This window comes from Macaca mulatta, chromosome 16 (genome assembly GCF_049350105.2).
Source record: "Macaca mulatta isolate MMU2019108-1 chromosome 16, T2T-MMU8v2.0, whole genome shotgun sequence".
NCBI classification, from domain to species: Eukaryota; Metazoa; Chordata; class Mammalia; order Primates; family Cercopithecidae; genus Macaca; species Macaca mulatta.
In genome coordinates, this window is record NC_133421.1 from 92,602,244 (window position 1) to 92,618,705 (window position 16,462).

At 55.4% G+C, this 16,462-nt stretch overlaps 2 protein-coding genes and 1 long non-coding RNA gene across 20 annotated transcripts in view; 2 read left to right on the forward strand and 1 right to left on the reverse strand.

Annotated features, from left to right (window-relative positions):
- RAB40B (RAB40B, member RAS oncogene family) overlaps nucleotides 1-16,462 on the reverse strand; it is a 300,307-nt gene that overhangs the window by 230,233 nt on the left and 53,612 nt on the right. The window lies entirely within an intron of this gene.
- Nucleotides 1-16,462, forward strand: part of TBCD (tubulin folding cofactor D) — a 188,738-nt gene that overhangs the window by 134,776 nt on the left and 37,500 nt on the right. For 15 of the 18 annotated variants that reach the window (XR_013407532.1, XR_013407530.1, XR_013407531.1 and 12 more), the window contains 3 exons: nucleotides 2,461-2,546; nucleotides 12,871-12,951; nucleotides 15,757-15,830. Coding sequence is in view for 12 of the 18 variants with exons in the window: in XM_077973415.1 (XP_077829541.1) it covers nucleotides 2,461-2,546; nucleotides 12,871-12,951; nucleotides 15,757-15,830 (241 nt within the window). In the remaining 6 variants the exon portion in view is untranslated. The remainder of the gene's footprint in view (nucleotides 1-2,460; nucleotides 2,547-12,870; nucleotides 12,952-15,756; nucleotides 15,831-16,462) is intronic. The other 3 variants (XM_077973424.1, XM_077973423.1, XM_077973425.1) reach the window with 2 other exon arrangements.
- Nucleotides 235-605, forward strand: LOC144336090 (uncharacterized). The gene is made up of 2 exons (XR_013407540.1): nucleotides 235-353; nucleotides 413-605. It is a non-coding gene; the product is annotated as an uncharacterized LOC144336090 (long non-coding RNA).

Consider the following 16,462-nt stretch of genomic DNA (forward strand, 5'->3'; position numbering starts at 1 on the left):
GATTGACAGGGAAAGGAAAAGCCTTTAAACTTGGTATAAATTTAGGCAAGCAGCCAAAAAATGGGATATTCCTGTGGGTGCAGGAGTCTTGCACCTCAGTCCTGAGCCTGAGCCCCGTGAGTCTCAGAGCATCCGGCACAGTGACCAGCATGCGGACGGTAGCGGGAGCCTCGTGGAAGAAGCTGCACAGACTCTGAAAAGACACAGACTTTGACAGGGGTGTGAGATGTGCAGGTCCGGAGTGTCCCCGGCCCGCACGGCCACAGACTTTGATAGGAGTGTGAGATGTGCAGGTCCGGAGTGTCCCTGGGCCCGCACGGCCACAGACTTTGATAGGAGTGTGAGATGCGCAGGTCCGGAGTGTCCTCGGCCCGCACGGCCACAGACTTTGACAGGAGTGTGAGATGCGCAGGTCCGGAGTGTCCCCGGCCCGCACGGCCATGTCCTGCTGAGGTTGGATAGAAACATTTGAGAAAAAGGTCGAGAACTTGGCAAAGCAAATGGGAGCGGACATGTTATGTAGCACGCAGGGAAGCAGCCTGAAAACCCTTGGATGTGGAGAAGGCTGTTTCTAATACACAGATTTGGAATGAAGTTGTAAGAAACGCATTTACAGTAGAGGCTACTGGGTAACAGCAGCAGAGATGGGGGGTGGTTGGGGAGTGGCCTGGGGGACACGGAGGGGGCTGGGGGCAGAGACGAGGGACCAGCTTCTCTGTCCAGGCTCATCTTGGCTGGAATTGGAGACTCTGGTCCTGAGTGGTCTCTGCCTTCTCCCCCCTGAGCCCGGGGGCTCTTCAGCAGGTGGTGACTAACCCATGGGCAACTTCCATGTCCAGGGCCTGCCAGACATGCCAGCCCTACGACCCTGCTCCTAGGCGAGTGCTGTCTGGGCCCCCAGCACCATCGGGCCCTCGTGGTGGCCTGTCCACACCCAGGCCCCCAACTTCTTCCCTGCACAGGTGGGGAAGTTGAGGCTCAGGGCAGCTGAGCCCACCTTTGTCTGCTCGGAGCCTGTTGTTCCAGCTCCAGCCTGGCCAGACAGAGCCTTAGCCCCTGTGTTGGTCTTGCTTTGTTCTCACCGTGGGGGGGATGCTGGTCACAGAGTCCCCTTGTTCTTGTTCTCAGTGAGACCTGGTCCTGGGTCGCCCCGGACGTTTCCCTGGGCTCCTGCCTGCTGTAATGTGGGACATGGAGTTGCACCCCAGTGGGCGACATCCCAGGTTGTGGCACCTGCTGTCTTTCCGCAGAGTGAGCTGTGACACCTCCACTCGGGTGCCGGTTTCTCCCCTGTTCCACGGTTCAGTGAAGGACGCTCGTGCTGTCACTGATTCCAGCAGCCTCAGGCAGAAGTTTCTGGTATCTCCATCAGCCCAAGCTCCCAGTGTAACCCTTGGGAAGGATTTGCTGGGAGAAAGCCGCATGGTACCTGCTCATTCCGGCTCTCCTGGCGGGAAGCAGGGATGTGGCCCTGGGTGTTCTCAGGAGAGCTGGCTGTTCAGCTACTTCATTTGCGAAGCGATGACACGGACGAAGGTGTGAGGTGTTCATGATGAAGTGCAGAGTGGTGATGAGTGTGTTAAAGTCAAGGAGGGATCTGGATCCCAGCCTCAGAGGTGGGCAGGCCTGGGAGGCCTTTGAAAAACCCTGCTGCGGTTTATAGCTGTAAGGCTTTCTGTGTTTGGTTCAAAGTTTGTCATTTGTATTTTCTTAGGAAATTATTTATGTTGTTTCCAGAATTTCAAATCCTGGAACCTGAGAGTGGTCTCAGTAACACCATGCAGCCTTCGGGGCTGGAGCTGGGGTTCCACTGGGGCTCCACTGGGAGACTGTCGTGGGGTGGGAGGAGGTCCGCCTCTCCCATGTCAGAGCCTTGGGGGCTGCTGGTCCTCGATGCTTCTGGGGTCAGCTGTCACCACCCCCCAGAACCGGCTGGGCCGGCTGCCCCCAGTCAACGTCCTGCCCGCCCAGGACAGCCGAGCGAGGCCTGGGCTCTGGTCCAGGTTTTGCAGACTGGGCAGGCGGCTGCATCCCCGACCTGACCCGGGCCTGCTTGCTCTGGTGTGCACCGACCTGCCAGCTTTGTGGCATGGGGCTCGGGCTGGTGGAGGTCAGTGGCTGGAACACTGTTGAAACCTGAAGCCCATTTACGGTGTATGTTTTAAGGAAAGGTCTCCTACAACATACCGAAGTGGAAACGTTTGAGTTGTTTGAAAACGATGAAATCCTTGTGAGTGGTTTCAGTCGTGGGGCGTGGTGTGGTCTAGGGAGCCCGTCAGGAAGTCAGTGTGGCGTGGAAGTCCTCGGTGAGCAGTGTCTGTGGTGTGTGGCTCGCTTGCCACCTGCCTCAGGGCTCGGGGTCCGTGAGTGTCAGTGTCTGTGGATGTGATGATGGAACTTGGTAAAATGCCTTTGCTCATTCAAATTCTTCTTTTTCCCCCAATTTCACTTTTTTATTAGGGCACTTTCCCGCATGGGATTGATATTTTGACCACAGCCGACTATTTTGCTGTCGGTAACAGAACCAACTGTTTCCTGGTTATAAGGTAAGTTTTTAATGTATATCACAAAAATAGAATATCCTAAAATCAGATTGGATGTCAAAAATCAGCTTCCACCATTTTCTTTTTTCATCCTGTAATGTCCACTAAATGTAACGTGGTTTTTGTGTGAAAAATTAAAAATGGAATTGGGACAGTTATCAAAACTTGTGTTTCATGTTGATTGGACTCACCTCATGCTTTACTCGGTAGATGGGAGACATTTACTCAAGTGTTAAAGCGGGGCTCAGCTTCAGGAGTGTGGCCTTGCCGTGAATGCTGTCCCTGCTTATGATTTCTCTCCTGGTCGCCCCGTTTTACCCGTGCTGCCTCTGTGCGGGGCTTGGAGTTTGACAGGAAGCAGCTGCAAGCACGGCCGCGCCTCCTCCTGACACTTCCCTACTGGATGTCCTAAATGCTTTCCCAGTTTTAAATCTTGGATTAGAAGGGACTGTTTCTTTTTCTGTTTCGGTGCTAGAAAGTGTTTTGAAGTTGAAGTTATCTGTAGATTGTTTATGAAATGAGTAGGAGATATTTTAGAAATCAGGTTAGAAACAAATACTTAGCACCTCTAATTGCAGTTTACAGAATTATATCACATTTTTGTAGTTGTATAATTAGGTACTGGGGAGGTTACTTCAGTTGTCTTAGTTGATCCATTGCAGCAGATATGCGAGAAAGGATGTGACGTTATTTATTTTTGGAGGTGGAGTCTAGCTCTGTCGCCCAGGCTGGAGTGCCGTGGGGTGTGACTTTATGAAGTGATTTATTTGCCTTAAATTAGGACAAGAAGCATGCCTGATGCATGTTTAACATTATTAACCATTAAATACCTTAAAGATCGATTCCCCAACAGCCCTGCTGTGTAGACCGTGCAGAAAGGACGTTTCTCCATCACCAGCCTGGGCAGAATTTTCAAAATGTAGCGTTTGAACCTCTTTCCCAGGAAGGATCTTTGAACACATCTATCTGTATTTTTATATCCTTTCAATTTTCCTCAACATTTAATGTCCTTTTTTGCCTTATCAGTTCTTTCCTATTAATACTTGGCCGTATATTTTATGTGGAAAATCTACTGGCCGGGTGCAGTGGCTCACGCCTGTAATCCCAGCACTCTGGGAGGCCAAGGCAGGTGGATCACCTGAGGTCAGGAGTTGGCGAAACCCCGTGTCTACTAAAAATACAAAAATTAGCCAGGCGTGGTGGCAGGTGCCTGTAGTCCCAGCTACTCAGGAGGCTGAGGCAGGAGAATCACTCGAGCCCAGGAAGCGGAGGTTGCAGTGAGCCGAGATCGCGCCACTGCAGTCTAGCCTGGACAACAGAGTGAGATTCCATCTCAAGAAAAGGAAAATCTACCGCCTTTTCCCGAGTTTCCTGGGTAACATACCTGACGGCTAATGGAAGCTTTAGCATGTTTCCCTTGTCGCTGAGGTTTCTAAGCCAGCCTAAAACTTGCATGTAATTAGCTGTGTGCGTTTTATAAAAACATTTGCCAACACGAGACCTGGGTCCAGGCATGTCTTCCCTCAGTGTGTTTGGCTTCCTCACGGTGCCAGGCCCTGCGTGCCGACCAGATGCCACCTTGTGAGGACACACCGGCAGGCAGGCCCCTCCTGTCCTGAGTGCGGCATCGCGGGGACCGGCGGTTGTGGCTGCACCCTAGCACCACGGGGCCCCCTGTACCTGAGGCGGGGTCCTGCTGTCAGCCTGGACCTTGGGGTGAGGGAGGCAGTGGTCCTGTTCAGCAGAGGGCATGGGATTGGGCACAGCCCAACAGGGAGGAGAGTTAACAGGGCCCTGGGCCCTGGTGGGGAGCTGTTGGGGGCCTCTGAGCCATAGTGAAGAGTGTGGATTGTCCTGAGGTCCTGGCACTTTGATGGTCAGGTCTGTGTTTTGAATATATCACTGTGGCAGTATTTGGTGACTGGAAATAAGGAGAGGGCTTGGGGGCTCTCGGGAAAGGGGAGAGGGTTGGGGGCCTGGAGGTGTGCCCACTGGAGGAAGGTGGGAGTCGCCAGGGCATTACACAGGGTCTCAGGGCAGTGTTGGCATCGCTCCGCAGGTGGAGGGCACAGCCGAGGGCGACAGTGTCGTTGAGTGTGAGGAGGTCGGGGCTCAGCTTACACGTGCCGGCCTGTGAGGAAGCTTCAGCCGTGCTGACACGGAGATGTTTCCTCTGCAAATTGGAGTTTCAGACACACAGACTGGAACTGAACTAATGGAAGGGCCCCCGGGAAGACTGTCAGGCGAGACGAGGAGGATGGGGGAACCAGCCGTCGCCCCACTCTCCTGTTTATCGTCACAGCCACGTTGAGGATTTTGTAAACGTTAACACCTGTAAATTCGTACCTGTCACCACAATCAAGACGAGAAAAGACCCAGGTTTCCCCTTGCCCTTTTGGGGTCCCTCCCCTCCCACCCCCTTCTTCAGGCAACCCTGGTCTGTTGCCATCACTGCAGCTGTGTCTGCGTTTCCCGAAGCTCTGTGTGAATGGGTTCAGGCTGTGGGCACCCTTCTCACTCACGCTGGCTTTCTCCGCCCCGTGTGAATGGTGTGAATGGGTCCAGGCAGTGGGCACCCTCCTCACTCACGCTGGCTTCCTCCGCCCCGTGTGAATGGTGTGAATGGGTCCAGGCAGTGGGCACCCTCCTCACTCACGCTGGCTTCCTCCGCCCCGTGTGAATGGTGTGAATGGGTCCAGGCAGTGGGCACCCTCCTCACTCACACTGGCTTCCTCCGCCCTGTGTGAATGGTGCGAATGGGTCCAGGCAGTGGGCACCCTCCTCACTCACACTGGCTTCCTCCGCCCCGTGTGAATGGTGTGAATGGGTTCGGGCAGTGGGCATCCTCCTCACTCGCGCTGGCTTCCTCCGACCCGTGTGAATGGTGTGAATGGGTTCAGGCAGTGGGCGCCCTCCTCACTCACGCTGGCTTCCTCCGCCCCGTGTGAATGGTGTGAATGGTGTGAATAGGTCCAGGCAGTGGGTGCCCTCCTCACTCACACTGGCTTTCTCCGCCCTGTGTGAATGGTGTGAATGGGTCCAGGCAGTGGGCGCCCTCCTCACTCACACTGGCTTCCTCCGCCCCGTGTGAATGGTGTGAATGGTGTGAATAGGTCCAGGCAGTGGGCCCCCCACTCACTCATGCTGGCTTTCTCCACCCCGTGTGAATGGTGTGAATGGTGTGAATGGGTTCAGGCAGTTGGCGCCCTCCTCACGCTGGCTTCCTCCGCCCCGTGTGAATGGTGTGAATGGGTTCAGGCAGTTGGCGCCCTCCTCACGCTGGCTTCCTCCGCCCCGTGTGAATGGTGTGAATGGGTTCAGGCAGTGGGCGCCCTCCTCACTCACACTGGCTTCCTCCGCTCCATGCTTTCTGCAGACTTTCCGCCTGGGGGGACCATCCACGGAGCCTCCAGGGCAGGGGTGTGGTGCACAGCGTCTGTCTCCACTCACCTGGTGAGGGGCTTCTGGGCAGTGTCCCGTCTGGGTTATCACAAATGCAGCTGCGGTGAATGTGTGTACACATCTGTCTTTGGCCTGCACTCTTGTTGTCTGGCATAGATGCCCAGAGCTGGGTGGCTGTGCTGTAAGGTTTTTTGGTCTTTTTGAGACAGAGCCTTGCTCTGTCACCCAGGCTGGAGTGTGGTGGCACAGTCACGGCTCACTGCAGCCTTGACCTCCTGAGTCCAAGCGATCCTCCCACCTCAGCCTCCCGAGTAGCTGGGACCACAGGTGTGTGCCACCACGCCTGGCTAATTTTTGTATTTTTTTGTAGAGATGACAAATCATGTTGCCCAGGGTGGTCTTGAACTCCTGGTCTCAAGTGATCCGCCTGCCTTGACCTCCCAAGATGCTGGCATTACAGGCATGAGCCACCACACCCTGCCTATAACTTCTTACGCAATGGCCACACGACTTTCACTGTGGTGGTGCCACTTATGAAATGGCCACACGACTTTCAGCGTGGTGGCACCACTTATGAAATGGCCACACGACTTTCAGCATGGTGGTGCCACGCACCCCCAGGGCCGGATGGTAGCTCGGGGTCCGGGGTCTTTGCCGGCACTGGGGGTGTTTGGTCTTTCAAGCTTGGCTACTGTCGTGGGGTGTGGAAGCAGCTCACTAACTTGTGTCTAGTGACTGATGATGCTGTTCCAGTCATCATCCATTTCAGGGGTGTGTTTAACAAATCTTTCGCCCATTTATTAGGTTAGTGGTTTTCTTCCTATTGAGAATTTGAGAATTCTTCATGCATTCTGCATACAATTCCTTTTTTCAGATGCTTTCTTGCTACATATTTCCTCCCACTTTGTGGCTTTTCCTTTCAGTATCCCTTATATTCCTAAGTCAAAGCCTTTTTTAAAAAAAATCAGCTTTGGGCCGGGCGCAGTGGCTCATGCCTGTAATTCCAGCACTTTGGGAGACTGAAGTAGGCAGATCACAATGACAAGAGATCATCCTGGCCAACATGGTGAAACCCCATCTCTACCAAAAATACAAAAACTAGCCAGGCGTGGTGGCGCTCACCTGTAGTCCCAGCTGCTCGGGAGGCTGAGGCAGGAGAATTGCTTGAACCTAGGAGGTGGAGGTTGCAGTGAGCCGAGATCACGCCACTGCATTCCATCCTGGTGACAGAGCAAGACTCCGCCTCAAAAAAAAAAAATCAGTTTTATCTTTGTACATCTGCTTTATTACATGTAGTTTACATGTAGTAAAATCACCAGTTTTCAATACGGGTTTCAGTATGGTGGCGGGTGTGGCAGATGTGAGCCGTTGAATGACCACACCGTGGTCAGCACTGTGCACACAACCCTCCCTCCGGGAGGCCCCATCCTGCCAGCACTCCTGTCCCTGGGGCTCCACCAGTTTAGAATCTGCAGGTGGCTTCCTTTGTCAGCTCCCTGCCTCCTCAGCTCCCTGTGTTTCGGGGTTCCTCAGTGGTTCTCGCTGCGTGGTCGCCCCACCAGCTGAGGGGCTTTGAGCCCCGTGGGTTTTGGTGTGGGCGCATGGCACAGCTTCTGTTCTCCCTGGCTGTTTTTCTGTCGGGGTGAGCAGTCATGAGGACTTTGGGTGTTTTGGTCTTCCTGCTGTTGTAAATTTCCTTCTCTGATTTCTGGTATCTTCAGCGTCGAGCGTCCTTTTAAAAATATATTTTATCGTCTTTTGCTTTTCAATAATTTTTTATGTTCCTATTGTATAAGCTCCTCAAAGCAAGGAAGCCTCAAAGTCAACTCTTTGCTTGTGTATTTCCTGAATTGGTGAATGACATCTCGTCCACATACTCAGCTCACTTGCTTCTCCTTCTCTCATTGCCCACACATGGCTGGTGACCTCGGTCTGCCACTTCCACATCCCTAATAGGCCTCAGACACGCCTCATCCTGGGACCCTCTCTATACCGTCACCTCACTTCCAGCTGCCTTTGTCTCGCAGAAGCGTCCGAGCTGACCCTGCACCCTCACGTCCTGACCTCTCCCATCCGTGCTTTGCCCGTGGGTTCTGTCTGGTTTGCTCGTGGCCAGAGTCCATTCTCTTTCACATCTCTGCCTGCCCTGGCTCCCTCCAGCCCCTCCGTCTCTCCCACCTTCTGGTGGATACTCACCTTGGTTCTCATACTTTTCTCCTCTGGGACCTTGGGTACCCAGGACACACCCCTTTTTCTGCCGCCTTGGGCCAGGGGCTCAGGAGCGTGTCTTCTTCAGGGTCAGTTGCTAGTTGGTGCCCTTGCCTGCGTGAGCACTCAGGTGGCCTTGCCTCTATCTGCTGCTTTCCATGAAGTCACTGGCCGCCTGCCTGCTTCTCTGGGACCCTGCTTCTCTGGGACCCTGCTGTCTGTCTGGGACCCTGCTGTCTGTCTGGGACCCTGCTGCTGGGACCCTGCTGTCTGGGACCCTGCTGTCTGGGACCCTGCTGTCTGGGCTCTAGGACGCAGTCGGATGCATCTGCCTTCTGGGCGTGCAGCCCCAAGGCCCCTGCAGCACCTCTGTGTTGGGTCCATCCAGTTTTTTGCTGTCATAAACAAGGTGGATGTTTTTTTGTCTGCAGTTCCTCACCTGTGCGGTTATTTTGGAATGGGTTACCGAAAGCGGAGATGCTGGACCCGAGGGTCCGCATGTTCTGTTTCCTGCTGGTTGCTGGCCACCGTCCACTGGGGCTGTGCCCAAGTGCTGCCCAGCAGGCTCAGTGTCCTTCTGCTTCCCGCAGCTCCGGCTGCAGACCCCGGGGCTTGGGCCTTCGGACGGCTGAGCAGAGGCTTCCTTTTCTTTTCCTCCGTGCCGGAGGCTGCACCGCTTCAAGGGGTTGCAGTATGTGTGTGTTTTCTGTAAACTTTTTGATGATATTTCTGCTACACTATTTTTTTTATTGATTCAGAAGAACTTGTTTGTTTTAGGGAATCCTCCTGTTGGTAAGACCAGTTGCGGATGTTTTTTCCAATTTTGTTGTTTGACTTTTGACTTTGTTTTTGGTGTTTTCCTGGTAGACTTTGTTCGGCATATGTGTTTGTAGGGATCGATTTCTTTTATGGCTCTGGGTTTTGAGTCATGATTAGAAAGGCACATCCTACTTGGAGATTATTTTTTAAAAGTCTTCCATGTTGTTTTCACAAGATGTAACTTTTATTTTTGAGACATAATTTGCTTTCAGCTGCCCCCGTATGGAGTGGACGGTTGTGGAGGGGCTGATGGTGTGTCCACCTGCGTCACCTGCATCTTCCTTGGGAGTGGAGCTCCCACCACTCCACGGCCACCCTCCCTCCTCCCAGCCTGTGAGCCGCTGCCCTGCCCTCGATGTGGAGCAGGGCTGCCCCTCGTGGAGGGTCCTATCCATGGAATCAGAGGGACCACACTCCTGTGTGTCAGTGTTCTTTGCTCAGTGTAGCGCGCCTGGGGCCTGTCCGCGGTGCGTGTGTCCTCAGTGCATGTGTCTGTGGCACGTGTGTCCGCAGCACGTGTGTCCGCGGCGCGTGTCCTCGGCGCGTGTGTCTGCGGCGCGTGTCCTCGGCGCGTGTGTCTGCGGCGTGTGTCCTCGGTGCGTGTGTCTGCGGCGCGTGTGTCCTCGGTGCGTGTGTCTGCGGCGCGTGTGTCCTCGGTACGTGTGTCTGCGGTGTGTGTCCACGGCGCGTGTGTCCTCGGCGCGTGTCTGCGGTGCGTGTCTGCGGTGTGTGTCCTCGGCGTGTGTGTCTGCGGTGTGTGTCCTCGGCGCGTGTGTCTGCGGTGTGTGTCCTCGGTGCGTGTGTCTGCGGTGTGTGTCCTCGGTGCGTGTGTCTGCGGCGCGTGTGTCCTCGGTGCGTGTGTCTGCGGCGCGTGTGTCCTCGGTGCGTGTGTCTGCGGTGTGTGTCCACGGCGCGTGTGTCCTCGGCGCGTGTCTGCGGTGCGTGTCTGCGGTGTGTGTCCTCGGCGTGTGTGTCTGCGGTGTGTGTCCTCGGCGCGTGTGTCTGCGGTGTGTGTCCTCGGTGCGTGTGTCTGCGGTGTGTGTCCTCGGTGCGTGTGTCTGCGGCGCGTGTGTCCTCGGTGCGTGTGTCTGCGGCGCGTGTGTCCTCGGTGCGTGTGTCTGCGGTGTGTGTCCACGGCGCGTGTGTCCTCGGCGCGTGTCTGCGGTGCGTGTCTGCGGTGTGTGTCCTCGGCGTGTGTGTCTGCGGTGTGTGTCCTCGGCGCGTGTGTCTGCGGTGTGTGTCCTCGGTGCGTGTGTCTGCGGTGTGTGTCCACGGCGCGTGTGTCCTCGGCGCGTGTGTCTGCGGTGTGTGTCCACGGCGCGTGTGTCCTCGGCGCGTGTGTCTGCGGTGCGTGTCTGCGGTGTGTGTCCTCGGTGCGTGTGTCTGCGGTGTGTGTCCACGGCGCGTGTGTCCTCGGCGCGTGTGTCTGCGTTGCGTGTGTCTGCGGTGTGTGTCCTCGGCGCGTGTCTGCGGTGTGTGTCCTCGGCGCGTGTGTCTGCGGTGTGTGTCCTCGGTGTGTGTGTCTGCGGTGTGTGTCCTCGGTGCGTGTGTCTGCGGTGTGTGTCCACGGCGCGTGTGTCCTCGGCGTGTGTGTCTGCGGCGCGTGTGTCTGCGGTGCGTGTCTGTGGTGTGTGTCCTCGGTGCGTGTGTCTGCGGTGTGTGTCCACGGCGCGTGTGTCCTCGGCGCGTGTGTCCTCGGCGCGTGTGTCTGCGGTGTGTGTCCTCGGCGCGTGTGTCTGCGGTGTGTGTCCACGGCGCGTGTGTCCTCGGCGCGTGTGTCTGCGGTGCGTGTCTGCGGTGTGTGTCCTCAGTGCGTGTGTCTGCGGTGTGTGTCCTCGGTGCGTGTGTCTGCGGTGTGTGTCCACGGCGCGTGTGTCCTCGGCGCGTGTCTGCGGTGCGTGTCTGCGGTGTGTGTCCTCGGTGCGTGTGTCTGCGGTGTGTGTCCTCGGTGCGTGTGTCTGCGGTGTGTGTCCACGGCGCGTGTGTCCTCGGCGCGTGTGTCCGCGGCACGTGTGTCTGCGGTGTGTGTCCTCGGCGCGTGTGTCTGCGGCGCGTGTGTCCTCGGTGCGTGTCTGCGGTGTGTGTCTGCGGTGTGTGTCCTCGGCGCGTGTGTCCGCGGCGCGTGTGTCTGCGGTGTGTGTCCTCGGCGCGTGTGTCCGCGGCGCGTGTGTCTGCGGTGTGTGTCTGCGGTGTGTGTCCTCGGCGCGTGTGTCTGCGGCGCGTGTGTCCTCGGTGCGTGTCTGCGGTGTGTGTCCTCGGCGCGTGTGTCCGCGGCGCGTGTGTCTGCGGTGTGTGTCCTCGGCGCGTGTGTCCGCGGCGCGTGTGTCTGCGGTGTGTGTCTGCAGTGTGTGTCCTCAGCGCGTGTGTCCGCGGCACGTGTGTCTGCGGTGTGTGTCTGCGGTGTGTGTCCTCGGCGCGTGTGTCCGCGGCGTGTGTGTCCTCGGCGCGTGTGTCTACGGTGTGTGTCCTCAGCGCGTGTGTCTGCGGCACGTGTGTCCGCGGCGCGTGTCTGCGGTGTGTGTCCGCGGTGTGTGTCCGCGGTGTGTGTCCTCGGCGCGTGTGTCCATGGCGCGTGTGTCCGCGGCACGTGTGTCTGCGGTGTGTGTCTGCGGTGTGTGTCCTCGGCGCGTGTGTCCTCGGCGCGTGTGTCCGCGGTGTGTGTCTGCGGTGTGTGTCCTCGGCGCGTGTGTCCTCGGCGCGTGTGTCCGCGGCACGCGTGTCTGCGGTGTGTGTCCGCGGCGCGTGTGTCCGCGGCGCGTGTGTCCTCGGCGCATGTGTCCGCGGCGCGTGTGTCCACAGCTCTTTTTTGTGGTGAGTTGTATGCAGTGTTCTGTGGCTATACAGTTTTTCTGTGAGTTTGCCTGACATTGGGTTATTTTGAGTTTCTGACTCTGGTGAATAAAGCAGTTGTATATATTTATTTAGAAATCATCTTCATGTGGATGTATATTTTCATTTCTTTCAGATAAAGAGTTAAAAGGGAATTTTTGTATATTTTATAAGAAACTGCCAAACTGTTTTGCAAAGTGGCTCTGGTTTTCCCACATCTGTGCCAACACTTGATATTTGTCAGTCTTTTAAAATTTTACCCATTCGAGTGGGGGTAATGGTTTAACAATTAGCATTCCTGGCTGAATACTGATGTTGAACATCTTTTCATGTGTTTATTGGTCTTTTATTTCTTTTATGATGTCTCTGTTCAAATTTTGTGCCAATGTTTTGTTTGGGGTTCATCTTTTTATATTGTGGTACAAGTCAGCTTGCCTGTGGATTTTCTTAAAAGCTTTTAACAGCTGTACGAGGTGTAACGGGGACACGTTCACTGTGTATGGAGTGCAGGGTTTTACCGAAGTGCAGCTGGCACACGCTCACCAGAGCGCACAGCTTCCTGCGTGTGAGGCCTGAGCACAGCCATCACCCTGGAGCCTCCCCGTGTCTGCTCCCTGTAATTCCCGCCTCGGTCCTCCCCGACCCGGAGGCCACCACTGACCTGCCTCTGTGGGTGTGGATTAGTTTCCCGTCCTTGAATTTTGTGTGGATGAAACGAAGCCGTGTGTACTCGTTTTGTCAGGCTTCTTTGGCTTGGGGGAGTTGAGATTCAGGTTGTGTGTGTTGCTGCTGAGTATTCGATTGTGTGGATCAACCACGGTTTGTTTTCTCCGTAGACGATGTCAGGATGGTTTCCGGTTTTCGCTGTTACACATGTTACACGTGAAGCTATGTGCACAAATGCTCTTTTCTTTGGCGTAACTGCTCAGGGGGGCATGGCTGGATCATGTGGTAGATTTGAAGAAATGGGCAAACTGGTTTTGAAAGTAACTGTGCTGAATTCTCCCCCGCAGGCAGTGCATTCTCGTCCTTCCACGTCTCACCACCTCTTCCCTGCTGTCTCTTCCAGTGTGTATATTGCCGGCTTTCCTGAGTACACCCAGCCGATGATAGACCACCTGGTTACCATGAAGATCAACCACTGGGATGGGTAGGTTTTCTGTTTGTGTTTTTCTTTTTTTTTTTTTTTTTTTTTTGAGACGGAGTCTCGCTTTGTCGCCCAGGCTGTAGTGCAGTGGCCGGATCTCAGCTCACTGCAAGCTCCGCCTCCTGGGTTTACACCATTCTCCTGCCTCAGCCTCCCGAGTAGCTGGGACTACAGGCGCCCACCACCTCGCCCAGCTAGTTTTTTGTATTTTTTGGTAGAGACGGGGTTTCACCGGGTTAGCCAGGATGGTCTCGATCTCCTGACCTCGTGATCCACCCGTCTCAGCCTCCCAAAGTGCTGGGATTACAGGCTTGAGCCACCGCGCCCGGCCCTCTGTTTGTGTTTTTCTAAGAGTTTTTTTTTTTTCCCCAAAGGAGAGATTCAGTTGAGCTTCTAAGCCTTGAGTGTATTTTCTCACTGTGGATGTCGTATTTTAAAATAACTTCTGAGAAGTAATATGAATTCCAGTCTTCATGCGGATGTGTTGGGTCATGGTCTGTCTCCAGTTCCACCTCGGAGACCTTGGTCCAGTGTGTCCGGCGTGTTGGTGTTCCCGTGCGAGTCCTTGGTCCAGTGTGTCCGGCGTGTTGGTGTTCCCGTGCGAGTGCCCACGCTGGTGGGTTGGGGAGCGCCGCTGCGTCCGAGGGGGCAGGTGGAACTTGGAGGTGGAGCCTCTGTCGTCTCCCTCGGCAGGCGGTGCTTCCCCCGACTCCGCTCCACGTGGCTCCACAGGTGGTTTCTGCGCGGTCTGCTGGGAGCCCAGCAGTTTTTAGTGGCCGTTTTCATAATTACAGTAGCAGCTTCAGAGTTTCCTTGCATTTCATAGGCGGTTAAATGTGTCTCAAAGGAAAAGCGAAGTGCGGTCTGGAGCATAAACAGAGCGTTAGTGCCGTGACCGCTGCCCCGAGGAGCTCAGGGTCCCCTCCTAGGACAGTGCCATGCTGTGGCATTCCTCACGGGAGCCCTGAGGAGCGGCAGGTGCCTGTGGGTGGAGGTGGCTTTGTGAGGGTGCGAGTCCAGAATCTCAGTTTGACAGTTGGTGTGACGTAGAGGAGGTCCTTTCTGACCCATGGGGGATGCGTTTGCTGCTGCCTGGGGAGAGGCCCAGCTGCCTGCCGTGGTCCAGGCAGGGCTCTCAGGGCTGGGAGCCTCTGGGAAAGGAACTCCTGGGTAGGTAGCACTCGGGCTGCCGGGGGAAGACCCTCCCTTCCCTTCCTGGTGACCGTTCGCTTCCAGAGAAGGGTGTGAGTTCCTGCCCCTCGGGGTGTCCCTGCACATGTTACACCAGAGCTCTCTCCATTAGAGTGAAAGGTCCCCTAAGCCAGACCTTGGGAAAATGAATGAATGAGTCAGTTGTATCAGCCGACTAGTCGATAACATCTTTAAAACCAAAGTTACAGATGTGTATCCATGGTGTCAGAGCTGTGGGACTCCCCAGCTGTTACTGTGTCGTCTGTTTCTGCCTTAGTTCTGTCAGCCTTTCCTTCACGTGTTTTGGGCGGGTCACTTATTGGCGGCAGATACGCTTGCGGCTTTTGCCTCTTCCTAATGTATTGACCCTTTATCTTCGAGGAACAGCCCTCTTTGTCTCATGTTAGATTTCTTGCCTTAAAGTAACTGACGACTAGTGTAGTACCTGGGTTGGCAAGCTTTTCTTTAAAGGGCTAGATAAACATGGTAGATCTCTGTTCCATATGCTTTGCTTTATTTTATTTAGTTTATGTAACCCTTGAAAAATGTGAAAACCATTCTTAGCTGAGGGCCGTCCTGACAAGAAGCAGCCTCGGGCTGGGCTTGTGGCTGCAGACTGCATTGCCTCCGCTTCCCAGGTGCTTTGTCTCTCCCGCTCCCTCGGAGTTGCGGGCGATGGTCTGGTAGACCGCATACAGTTGGGGGTTGCTCAGGGTGCGAGTTTCCTGGCACATGAAACGCCACCTGCCTGGAAGAGCTCTTTGTTTACTGTTGGGAGTGGACCCTGAGCAGGGCCTTCGGCCGACACCGGAGGGGCTGTGGCAGGTGGTGCTGTCAGTGTGGGTGTCCGCCCTCGTGCCTTGTTTCACTGTGGTGCTGTGGGTTTGGTGGTTTCAAATAGTTAGAATACAGACACCCGCCTTCTGCATGTTTCCACCTTCACGTTTTGCTTCTTTGTTGTTATGTGGTCGCCGTCATGATGATTTTAAGTCATGACCACTTGCCGCTCCATCTGGGTCTGGAGGGGCTGGGGGCGCGGGCTCTGCAGTTCACTCCCAGCTTTACCGTGTGCCTCTGTGTGGAGCTCTGGAAGGAGAGGTGGGCTCAGAAGGGGCTCTGGCCTCTTGAGCTGCCTTTGGGTCAGCCTTCCACCATCCCCGTGTTCAACCGCTGGGTGCTTTCAGCATGTGTCTGATGAGGCACTTACTGGATATGCGCCCAGATTTGGTGGGTGAGCCTTAGGAAGTTCCTTCTGTTCACCCCTTGTAATCCGTGGAGGGACCGTTTCACGTGGCTCTGTCTCAGACTCGCATCCTCCGGGTAGTGTGGGGGTGGGGAGGCCAGAGACCCAGTTGCCACCTGGCCCTGAGACGGAATGGCACCTGTGTTCCAAGAAGAACCGTGGTTAGCCGTGTGACCTTGCTGTGGTAGACTGTCCCTGTCGTCTGTTGGAGTCGGAGGTTCTTGTGCTGGTTTGTGTGTGTGAGTGAGCAAGCCTCTGCCAAGTGGTGGGTTGACGATTGATGGATGTCGTCTCCCTCACTTTCTCTTTATGAATTGAATAAAGCCAGAATTGTCCAAGTGAAGGCACTAACGATGTTCTCTCCTCACTCTCAGGGTCATCCGAGAGCTGGCTGTGAAGGCGCTGCACAACCTGACCCAGCGAGCGCCCGAGTACAGCGCCACGCAAGGTGGGTGTGTGTCCCGGCTGGCCTGCGGGCATCACGCTCGCGCACCGCAGAAAGGCCCGGGTTGCTGGTTTCAAACTCTGGGGGCTGAAAATAAGGTTCTGCGTCTGTCTTGGTGAGAAGCATCTGAGGAACTAGCTGTGGACTTGATCGGGGGACAGGCTGTGAGGACGGATGCGGTGAGTGGGTCTGCCTGCATGGCAGGGAGCCGCTGGACTGTTATGTACGCCGAAGCCCATGGTGGTCCCGCCAGACGCCTGACAGGCGGTGCTGCTTCCCTGGTCTCTAGTTGGCTTGCACCTGCCACACGTGACCTGCCACACGCGACCCACCACGCAGGAATGCACTTTGGAACTGGGCAGGGTGTATAGAAAGAAAGGGCCTGAATGGGAGACTCAGAGTCTGCCCAGGACTAAAATCACCTTGGAATGGCTCAGCTAAGCCTGCACTTCTTACGCTTCATCAATGAAGAGAGAAATCCCATTTGTTCTGTCTCGTTCTTTCTACTTGGAATAAATAATCATCTGACTTAAATGTAGGGAAGAATACCACATTTCTCAACATTACCCTCACTCCCCTGACATTTATTACAGGGGCTCCACTGGAGGCCGGATTGTGGCTGTTGGGTGGAGTTA